Source organism: Patiria miniata, unplaced genomic scaffold (genome assembly GCF_015706575.1).
Source record: "Patiria miniata isolate m_02_andy unplaced genomic scaffold, ASM1570657v1 HiC_scaffold_3, whole genome shotgun sequence".
Taxonomy (NCBI): domain Eukaryota; kingdom Metazoa; phylum Echinodermata; class Asteroidea; order Valvatida; family Asterinidae; genus Patiria; species Patiria miniata.
In genome coordinates, this window is record NW_024037069.1 from 4,553,658 (window position 1) to 4,565,590 (window position 11,933).

Consider the following 11,933-nt stretch of genomic DNA (forward strand, 5'->3'; position numbering starts at 1 on the left):
GTGTTGATGCGTTGTTAAGACCACTATTTATGTGGCTCGCCCTCTATTATAGTGGTCTCGATCTCCACCACCAAACCCGATTTCGGGCCAACAACTCAAGAAATACACGTTACATTAAAATGAATTTTCGTACACTCATTTGTCATGATGTTTGCCATCAAAATATTTCATTTCTTAAAACAACGTCAATTAATTAAGCTATCATGACCGTAACAATACAGGATTTTATTTGCAACAAATACAATCCTAATGGAAGTCAACATGGATTTTGAACGTTTAAAAACACTAGATTGTTACGGTCATATTATATTTATAGCTCCACGGTTTCTTACGCCATTCAAACTGCTCATGCTACACATCGTGAAAACTAATTGCACGAAATTTCAATTTAATCCATTTTGTATTTCTTGAGTAGTTCATCGGAAACGAGTTTGTTCTTTTTGTTCAGTTGTGCAGCATCCGTGTTGATGCGTTGTTGAGACCACTATTTATGTGGCGCGCCCTCTATTGAACAAAACTTAAAATATTCTACGGCGTGCGGATGTATGTCTTGGCGGTGTGGCAGGTAATTCTGTCGTCCCCCCCCCCCCCCCCCTGGTAAATGTGTCCCCCGGACAAATTTACCGGTTTGTGACCCGGTAAATCTGTCCGGGGGGACACATTTACCTAGGTAGATCTGTCCCCCTCCCTGGTAAATATGCAGTGGCGTAGCCAGGAATTTTTCAGTGGGAAGCGCGAAGCCCGAAGCGCGAAGCCCGAAGCGCGAAGCCCGAAGCGGCGTGGGGGTTCGGGGCCCGCTTAAGGGCCCCGAAAAAATTGGATTCTAGATGTTCTGTAGTGTGATCTGAAGCAATTTCTTACCACTTTCCTCCATGCTTTAACTAATATTTTCTTAGCAAAAGATAATTATTTGAACATCGTTTTCAAGGTTGGAGTCATTGAATCAGCTATCGGTATTCTGAGCTAAAGGCGTGGGGTTCGGGGCCCGCTGAAGGGCCCCGACAACAATTGGATTCTCGATGCTCTGTGGTGTGATCTGAGGCAATTAATCACCACTTTAACCAATAATTATCTTAGCACAAAAGATAATAATTTAAACATAATTTTCGAGGTTTTCTCAGCTAAAGGCATAAGAAAAATTTTTGAACATTGTTTTCGAGGTTGGAGTCATTGAAACAGCTACCAGAATTCTGAGCTATAGGCGTGGGGTTCGGGGCCCGCTTAAGGGCCCCGAAAAATGTTGGATTCTAAATGCTCTGTGGTGCTATCTGAGGCAATTTCTGACCACTTTAACCAATATTTTCTAAGCAAAAGATACATTGTAGTACATAATAGGGCCCTGTAAATGAGACACGAGTTCAAAAATCTGGGGGGGGGGGACATTTGATATTGTGTCCCCCACCCTTCAAAAAGTGGGTGGGGGGGGGGGGGAACCAGTCCCCCTGTCCCCCAGGATTGACGCCCATGGCGTCATGTAGATCAATGATAATTTTTTTAGAAACTCAAAATCTCAGTGGGGGGGGGGGGGGGCGACAAGGTTTCATGGGGGGTGAGTTACAAAAACACGATTTTATTTTAATTAAACTGTTACGATCTCAACGATACAACATGCAGTATGACATTTTATATTAATACATGTAGTAACAAACTGGCAAGGAAATAAATATTTTCGAGAAGGCGTGGACGAATGATCGCAAAAACACGTACTGCACGTTGTGAATAACAACACCAAGTACACGATATAAATCAATTTCTAGCCAATTGCAGTATCGAATCAAGATACAGGAAGAAAGTTTCCAATCCAGGGCTTACTATTGGAAACGAGGTTGGAAATAAAGTAAGCACTGGTGACAAGGTTAATTTAGACGTGAGCGTCGGGAATAATTGTCAGGTCTGGGAACCAGACTAACAACAGCCAGCCGGGCGCTTGTCGTGTAACATAATACATAGCGCGTGACCACAGACCTTTGTTGCTGTGTCTAGCGGGTTTTTTTTATCCATGTCTAGACGCGACATAGGGTGAAAGACCAAAGACCCGACAAAGAAAGCGCCCGCTAAAATCTAGAGGTCAAGATGCGGCTGTCTTGCATAATTCATCAGCGAATCTGCTCAAATATAATAGACCATAGCTTTCGCCATGGCCTATAACATAGACTAGTCGGATTCTTAGTCGTCAGGAAAACAGCACCAAAGACAACAAAGGCAACAACAACATCCAACAGGTAACACTAAGCTCAAAATTAAAAGTAAAGAAAAGCCATGCAATCTTGAGACCGTGTTCTTATGAGACACTTCAAATGTGTCTACTAACCACATGTTGGAACTTTTAAATTTCTTGATCTTAGCGGCGTGTCCGCGGATACTGGCGGCGTGCATTACCACAGTCGAGTAATTGGCCTTCTTTGCCAAGAGTTCGTAAAACTTTGGCCCCCAGGGGAAAATGTTGGTGTCGAGCGGTTGAACGTTGACATGAACAGGTTGATCCACTCGAAGAAGAAAGTTCATCTGATCCTGATCCGCCAATAGTCTTCCTATTTTAGCATTGTGTTTCATGGCATTAATCCAAGTGTTCACGAACAGGACTGTCACGTTTGTTGGCTTGAAATAAACAAACCCAGCACAGTACCACGTTTTTTCAGTTCGGTTTGGATAAGGGGATCTTGGATCGATCATAGACATGTCAAAGTCTCCCCGGAAGTAAGGAAAAGGATCTCGGAACCAAAAGGTGTCGGCGTCGGTGAATAAAACTTCCAAGCCTCGCTCCAGTAAAGACAGAACATACTCCTGACGCTTATTGAAGAGTGCATAGTACGAGCGGCGATCGCTCCGCTTGATTTCCTGGCTCTGTGATTCTCCTGAGTTAGTCAACACCACATGCACTGCTGGGTCACCCTCGGCTCTTTCGCTCAGATACCGGTAACATTTCTGGTCTTCTGCAATGACGGTAGTATTCACACAGACTTTCGTTCGTTTCATACTTTCCAGCATGTTGAGAGTCATATCCATGAAGCCAAGGTTGGTTGTAGTCAACATGACGACACCAGACCTATTCTTGACGTCAGCTAAGCTGCAGTTGGACAGAGGTCCACGTGTTTCGTTCACGCGCCCAGGCATCCATCCCGTTGCTTCTTCGCCGTGCAATTTACTCAGGTCGTTTTGTTGGCACTTGCAACCGCTAGGTTTGGGAATATCATCGGAATTCTGGGAGGCATCTACAAGATTGAAATGGAATAGAAGTATTACAATGTGGCTGTAGGTATACTAGGAGTGGGGCCCTAATCAGGCTCGACCGGTGGATTGGGTAACGATCTTCTCCACGGATATCTATGCAATTTTGTTCGGAGCCCGTTTTTCAAACTTGTAAACAAACATTTACACGAAGTTGATGTTATCTGCAAAGAAATCAACGTCTTCTGTTTATGAAGGACAGTTACAATGGAATGAACAATTGCTGTTTTCGTTAAAATATTATTTTAATAACGTACTTCGCGGTCCTGCACGCAATGCAGGAAGCAGGAAGAAATCTATTTTTTGTATAGAAAGCAAGACCATACTGTATACGGGGACGTCTCTATAGTCCGAAGTCCCATTGGTCCGAAGTCCCATTGGCCCGAAGTCCCATTGGCCCGAAGTCCCATTGGCCCGAAGTCCCATTGGCCCGAAGTCCCATTGGCCCGAAGTCCCATTGCTCTATACGTTCCATTGCTATAAACGTCCCGTTGGTCCGACGTCCCATTGGCCCGAAGTCCCTATAGGTACGTTTCTTAATTGCCCCTAAGGACGTAACATGTACGTCCATGCACGTTTGTTATCTTCTCAGTGATTGCCCAATTCCCTGTCACGTGGCATAGCTATAAGTTTCTTTTACGTTCAGGTTATGAATAGGAGGCGGGCACATTATAAAGAGCCTAATACCTTGAATGAATAACTTACGCCACGGCCTTTTCAATTCATTGGCCGGGGCACAGTGTCACAACACAGACAATAGAAGGAAGGCCCACCGCTCCACCCTAATTCTATAGAAATATCTCACAGCGTTGAAGCAACGATAGTTTCGTTCGCACCTGTTGGTTTACCGCATTTGAAAAGCGCAGCATTTCGTTCAGGTATTGAACCCTCTACGCAGATAATGTGCTATAATTATGTAAAACGTCAATCAACCAAAACAAACATGAAAATAGAATACACCATTCAAAAATAACAACATTTTGGAATATACCTTTCAAAGGGAAAAATATTAAAAGCGCATGTTTACCGATGACAGTTTTGATATCTTACATTGGTATTTGGCTTGATAGATGCATGATCATTATGTAATACGTAGAGCACACAGGATCACCCCACCCGAAAACCGTAGGAGGGGGCAATTAAAAAAACACAAATTCCAAAAGTAGTGGTTTTAAGGTAAATTTGTATTTTAAGACGCAGCTGTTTGGAATACTTAGCTTCATTATGTTGATACACAGGCCATATACAACGTTTTTGAAATAATCCAGGGATGAGTTATACCACAAAATGCATAATTAATGTCAATCACAACGAAACGCCCACCACCGACTACTGTCGGACAAAAATACGAGTATGGGTGGACTTGAAAATTTTACAAACCATACCACCATGTTTGTGTGCAACACCTTACATCAACAAGGGCCATAAAACAATACCCATGCAGGGGTGGATCCAGCGTTTTTCGCAGGGGGGGGGGTATATCGGCACCCCCCCCCCCCCTTGATCTGCACCTGCCATACTCGCATTTGGGAGGGTTGTAAATGGGGGAATTTAGGACAGTTTGTTTACGTCATGACATAGCTCAACCTAGCATGACGAAGACAGGATATGCAAAAAGCAGCTTATCAGCTTATTCCAATCCTAGTCATTAGGATCTAGGAGCCCCTGTTATATATTACCATTGTGAATCTGTAATGCTAATAATTCAGAGTGTGCCGAGAAAGCAAAATAAATAGTTACAATACGAATACAAGGTAAAACTACGAGATGGAACGACTGCAAACTGTACCAGTACTTCCACTGCCGCCGCCTCCACCACCACCACTATTTGATATGTTATCATATGTGCTTGTCTGAGATCACGCTGTAAAAATCGGCAATTTTGCAATTTATTCTGGGCTTATTTTTTTAATATGGCGGACATTTTTGAAATTAATGCAAATTTGGGAAAGTTCCACTGCGATGATGTTGGTAGACTTTTGATATGTTCGTATATATTCTTGTCTGATATTACGTTGTTAATATAATTACTGGTGCAATTTGTTCTGGGTTTAATTTTTTTTCATAATATGACTGGATTATTATACATGTAGCAACCGACCACTAAAATCTGCATTGTCTCAAATTTCCCAAGGCTCAGTAGCGTATCCAGCGGGGGGCAGGGGGCACTCTCACCTGGAGGATTTTTTGGACAATTGTTTTGGTCATCACTGATTTAAATAAATGTTTATAGAGTTTGTGTGACATCAATCCAACCAACGGAAACCCGCTCAACAACCATTACAATGCGCCGTGATAATGTCCATATAATGTGTAGTACATAGGCGTAGCCAGCAGGGGGGGGGGGGGGGGGGGGGGGGAGGGGGGGGGGGGGGGGGGGGGTTAAGGGGGTATTTACCCCCCCCCCCAATATTTTGTAAAGAGTGCCTTTTTCCATTCAAATGCCCTTTTTTTCAACGGGCTTACCCTTCCCCCCACCCGATAATATGTAAAGAGTGCCCTTTTTTGCGAAGTGCCCTTTTTTTTAACAAGTGCCCTTTTTTTTTTTTTTAAAGAAGTGCCTTTTAAAAAAAAGTGGTTCCTTTTTTTGTGGCATCTGCCGTTTTGGATGCCTTTTTTTCAGAATTTCGCATTGTATCGCCCTGAAAAACACCATATATTGGCCCTTTGTGTGCATAATTGTCGGTTTTGAACAGTGCCCCCATCGACAGATGGGACCAGCCCCCCCCCCCCCCCCCCCCCCCACGCTTTTTGATTTGACGGAGGCCAAGTGTCCGGAGAAAAAAAACTGTCTACATTTCACAACGGATGTGCAAGTGCCCTTTTAAAAAAAATTACCCCCAATAAAAATGACCAATGGTCAGTGTCAGGGCAAGTGTTGGGAGAAAAAAAAACATGTCTACATTTGTATGCCATGTAGACGCGACGTGTCTGGTCAACCATACCATCAGGTAGCAGACCAGTAAATAAACTTCCATAGACCCCAATGGTAAATGCTCCCACTTCAAAAATTCGGGAAAAATACTCACAACTCTCCAAGGTGTTCGAGACACACATCAAATTAAAGCTTATTTCATCATCTTTCATTTTCTTTTCAATTTTCGGGGGGTCAACTGATGACTTTTAGGAGAAATTTCCATATGAAGATGATCACCCCTGAAAATAGTCGTGAAGCCCATCGCCATTTTCAAAAACGATGCCTACACTCCATTGCAAAGTAGAGCGCTTTTAGGGTCCAAATTACATCAAAATTACACAGAACTGCAAGCTCCCAGTCCTGTGCACGGTTTCCACCCATATTTTTTACAAACCCTCAAGTTCATGGCCCACAGCATGCTCAAATACCGAAGATTTTGGTCTGCACCCATCACGTCTCAGCCAAAAGGCACGCACGTCAATCACGAGTCGCTCAGTGAACTGGGATCATGAATGGTCTTATACGGTGCATAGTCACAGCCAATCACAGGGAGGCCGCAAGCGTTAGGTTCGCTGCTCTCGTCCTACGTCCCAGATCAGTGCTGCCCATGGTGGCATACTCCGGCATAACCAATCAGATCCACGGTTACAGCGCTGAACGTAGCCTTAGGGTCATTTTAGGTTTTCGTTCGGGAATTAAGAAACGTACCTATTAGTCCGAATGCCCATTGGTCCGACGCCCCATAGGATTATGGTAAGGGTTATAGGTTAGGGTTAGGGTGAGGGTCAGTCAACCTGAACCAGTGAAACTACACAGTATTATGTTTCATCGGACCAATGGGACATCGGACCAATGGGACTTCGGACCAATGGGACTTCGGACCAATGGGACTTCGGACTATCGAGACTTAACCACTGTATACTTACTTATAATGAATGCGATGAAGGCAGCTGACTGCATGAAGAACAAAATCTTATAGATGTGGTCTACCGCGGCCATTTTCAATTCGCCTGCAGTGAGATTCACAACAACAAAAGTGACTGAAGTTCCCAAAATATCTGGAGTCTAGCTGTCAATAAATATTTGGTTTATATTTGTTATAGTAACTAATCAGTGATTGCTGAAGAGAAATCTCATTTTGCTTAGAAATTCAAAACGAGATTTTACTGTGCAGAGACATTTTAAGAAGCCAGAGTAGCTTCGAGCAAGAAGTTCTGGCGTTTACTACAGTTCTTGTCTCAAACACCTAGTTATCATTTAGACGGCAACATTGGCCGTCATTTTCTTCCTGCCAGCAGCGCAATGGTTGTGCGTTAAAAGAAGATGTGAATATCCGCGTAAATCAGAGTTAATAGATAAGCCGAAGGTGGTTAATATACAACGATGTCACTATCGGCAGCATTCAACGGACAAACAAACACGACCGTTTATCAAGTCTATTAAGGAGATGAAATGACCAAATCTTCACCAGTCATGACCTCGCAGGGTTAATAATGGTATATGCATCTGATCATATCAGATCACTGATATCATAATGACCGGATGGTCAAACTTTGTAATATTAAAAACAGCACACTGCATGGTCGCGCTCAGGAAAACCCATAGTGAGGGTTTATAAATCTGTCGGTGGAATTTCGATACAAGTTGTAAAATAAAAATTTAGAAAGTCCATAGGAAAAACGTGTGGACTCGGACCTAAGCGACATTTTACTTCTCAAAAGCCTTGTCTGACATGATCATATTTTACGATGCAAGGGTTTTCCGCTGTGTTTTTCCCCCCAAGCATTCACATTGGTCAGCGATCAGCCTGTTCCGTTCAAGCAATCCTAATCCGAAAGATCCCAATAATTATAATTTCAGTCATTGGTTCATTCACACGTTATTTCTTATATCTTATAGGCCTACTTTGTTTAGAATGTAGGCCTACGATTATTAAGTATTCAGGCTAACGTGGTCCCTCGCATGACGTCTTGCCTGGTACAAAATACAATAAAGCATAAAATTTATGACATAAATTACAGTAATGTGTCGCGAATCGTCATCAAGAAACCACGTGTGTTTTATTTCTCCATGATATATCCTAGTCGATACCTGACATTTTAAAATATCAACCGTTTACATCATTATGCTTACCAACGTGATTACGTCCGGTGTCTATTACCATGCATGCAATGCTGAATCCTCTGTGTGTACCACACGGCTTGCACGCACAGGGTCTACGTGGTGTCTGTTTCAACGTGACAACAGGTGACGTTACACGATAGGAGATGAACCAAACAACATGTCCATTTTCTCGATGATAGCTAGCTTGCGAAAATATAATTGCACATGAACTTTAATTTATGCGCACGTGAACTAAATGAACAGTACAAAGTGCAAGATCAAGTACCATGCGTCAGTGTATACTAATGCAAATAAATGCTAAGTGTTTGCATTTATCGAGAATACATTTTCAAACAAGTATACTGGGCTTCGGGGTGCAGACCTCCAAATCGACTCCCATAGACCTCAGTGATAATTATTACGCCTTCTTCCGAAAATTATTAAAATTACCCACAACTCAACGTTCAATTATCCGAAAAGGGAACATTTCATCCAAAGACGATCACCCTGAAAAGACGGACTAAACCCGGCCAATTACAGACTTGATTTCAAGACTACGAGGGCCGCAGCAGCAAGTCCGAACTTAATACTGATTAACGAGTAGGCAATTAGTGAATTTCAAAAAAGTTTGAATTTGATGAACAAACGGATGTCCTGCCAATATTTAAGACCTACCACATTGGAACAAATATAAGGTTGCATGTGAATGGAAAGAAGAAGTGTATTCAGGAGGTAAAGGACAGTCGTTTGTTGGGCGTGTTATAGTTTATACTGAAATAGCAGCTGTACCGGCTGGGCATGAGGCCATTGTGAGGGGCATAAAACCGCATAATTGCCAACGGGTGCGATATTGAGGGCCTGGGGGACCCTGTGTTTGTTTGACCCATTCAGGGTGGAGGACAATTAGGCCAGGGGGGGGGGGGGGGCGCTGGGGGGCTGGAACATTTCAGGGGGGGGGGGGCGTCATGCAGGGGCGTCAATCGCTTCTCAAAAGTGGGGGGGGGGGCGGACATACCTTGATCAGAACTGATGCGAACGCGAAGCCCTTACGGCGTGCAAGGGCGGATCCAGAACACAATTTTGGGAGGGGCCAAAAAAAAAATTTGGTCCCCCAAAAAAGTGGGTCAAAAAATACGGCGTGGGGTTCGGGGCCCGCTTAAGGGCCCCGAAAAAATTTTGGATTCTAGATGCTCTGTGGTGCGATCTGAGGCAATTTCTGACCACTTTAACCAATGTTTTTTTGAGGAAAAGATGATTGTGTACTCATTGCCTGCCTTTATTGCGATGTCACATAAAAAAAAAAAATTGGTTTCGTTTTGGGGGGGGGGCCATGGCCCCCTTTGCCCCCCCCCCCTGGATCCGCCCTTGACGGCGTGCGGTTCGGGGCCCGCTTAAGGGCCCCGAAAAAAAATGGATTCTCGATGCTCTGTGGTGTGATCTGAGGCAATTTCTGACCACTTTAACCAATATTTTCTAAGCAAAAGATACATTGTAGTACATAATAGGGCCCTGTAAATGAGACACGAGTTCAAAAATCTGGTGGGGGGGGGGGGAACATTTGATATTGTGTCCCCCACCCTTCAAAAAGTGGGGTGGGGGGGGACATGTCCCCTGTCCCCCCCCCCCGGATTGACGCCCATGGCGTCATGTAGATCAATGATAATTTTTTTTAGAAACTCAAAATCTCAGTGGGGGGGGGGGGGGGGGGCGACTGGGGGGGGGGGGCGACAAGGTTTCATGGGAGCGCGCATCGCCGCAAGTACATGCTGCAAGATTTGTGGCGGAGTTTATCGCATTATGACTGTGTACATAATGTGTATCCCGCTACACAAAGGAAATTCATCCAATAGGAAATTTCGTTACGCGCTACGATGGGAACGCAGACCAATCCAAGTAGGCGTTATATCAATGAGGCGTCCACCGTAGAATAGGGCTACACCGCAACCTCGTACCCAGGGTGTCGAGCAGTACGCGCCCATCACTACCTGCTCTCTCGCCCTGGTATTGGATCATTTGCATGTGCAAGATTTTTGAACACGTATGCAAATGAGGAATAGTCTGGTGCCTGCATGTGCGTTTACATTAGCGTTTGTTTTTGTATGCGGTGTCTGGGGTAAAAACAAAGTCAATTCGTAGCAGCGCGAGCATGGCGTGAGTTACAAAAACACGATTTTTATTCAATTAAACTGTTACGATCTTAACGAAACAATATGCAGTATCACATTTCATATTAATATTAACAAATTGGAAAGGAAATTAATATTTTCGAGAAGGCGTGGACGAATGATTGCGAAAACACGTACTGCACGTTGTGAATAACAACACCAAGTACACGATAAAAATCCATTACTAGCCAATAGCGGTATCGAATCAGGATACAGGAAGAAAGTTTCCTATCAAGGGTTTACTATTGGAAACCGTGTTGGAAATAAAGTAAGCACTGGGGACGAGGTTGGGCTACACCGTACTCCGAATCGATCGAAACAGTGTGTTCACATTTCACATCTAAGAAAGAGACCAAAAAGTTAATTTTTTTCATCTTCATGAAGGGCAGACTAAAGAGTAAAAAATGTATACCTTGTAGAGTGAATTCATGAAAACAATATAGAGAACTGGCCTTCTGCATTGCAAAACTAGGGGGACAAAAAACCTGGAGGGGACAGAATTACCTGAAGGGGGACAGAATAAACGGGCCGGGGAAGACACTTTTACCTAGGTAATTCTGTCCCCCGGACACTTTTAACGGGGGACAGAATTACCGTCCACACCGGCATATTCTATCGAATTCCCATTAGCACTGTACAAGAGTCGCCAAGGCGCAGATCCAGGGGGTTTGCGGGTCAACCCCCCCCCCCCCCCAGCTCTGTTAAAAAATTGTGCATGGAAAATACTTGATAATAATGTGAACCCCCCCCCCCCCCCCCATGCATTTCGGGCAATAATGAGCCAACTGTTTTCATTTGTTTGGAAAATGGCATACGGCTGCCTCGTTAATCGTAGGCTAATAGTTACGTGTGCTAAATCTTTACGCAACAATGAACACCACAGGCTTTTTTGAAGAACGGGCATCGGGTGAATTCAGAGGCGGATTCGGGAATTTTGCGGGGGGGGGGGGGGTCCAGGCCCGTCAGATGTTTATATCATTGTTGTGGACAAGCGGACCGTGTTATTGTATAACAATTATAAATAGTAGTGCAGGGCCCGTAAGGGTGAAAACCGTGGAGTCCCCAGTCCGCAAGCCACCGTCGGACCACCGGTGGCTGGGGAGCGGCTTGTCGGCCTCGGCACGCCGACCCAAACTATCAGCGGTCCGCCAGCGGTAGGCTAGTGGCATGCCTCCAGTGGCCTGCCGCTCCAAAACTGCCAGCGGACCACCAGCGGCAATCGGCGTTGGCTGTTCCCAACAGTCCTTCATCAGCCTGTAATCAATCATTACTTTTCTGAAAAACTAGGCGAACAGTACGTTCTCGTCCTTAATTTTTAAAAAAATAATAATAAACATTAAAACGTAGACGAAAACAACATTATTAAACCAGGCCACCACATTACGCTAGGGGGCGCTGTTCATGATGTCCATCTTGTTTTATGTATAGCGCTTCGCTCGTACCCAGTATCCCCCTCCCCACCCCATCCTTAATTGCAAACAGGGCCATGGGCGCTGGGCCGGGAATGGCTGATGAACTTC

The 11,933-nt window shown here is 44.3% G+C and overlaps 1 protein-coding gene across 1 annotated transcript; it reads right to left on the reverse strand.

Annotated features, from left to right (window-relative positions):
• Positions 1-2,166: 2,166 nt before the first annotated feature.
• On the reverse strand, positions 2,167-11,681 carry LOC119738318 (UDP-D-xylose:L-fucose alpha-1,3-D-xylosyltransferase 1-like). The gene is made up of 3 exons (XM_038213165.1): positions 11,492-11,681; positions 7,072-7,155; positions 2,167-3,212 (listed from the first exon to the last, which is right to left on the reverse strand). The coding sequence occupies exons 1-3, from the start codon at positions 11,679-11,681 to the stop codon at positions 2,167-2,169; spliced, it is 1,320 nt and encodes a 439-aa protein (XP_038069093.1).
• Positions 11,682-11,933: the final 252 nt, after the last annotated feature.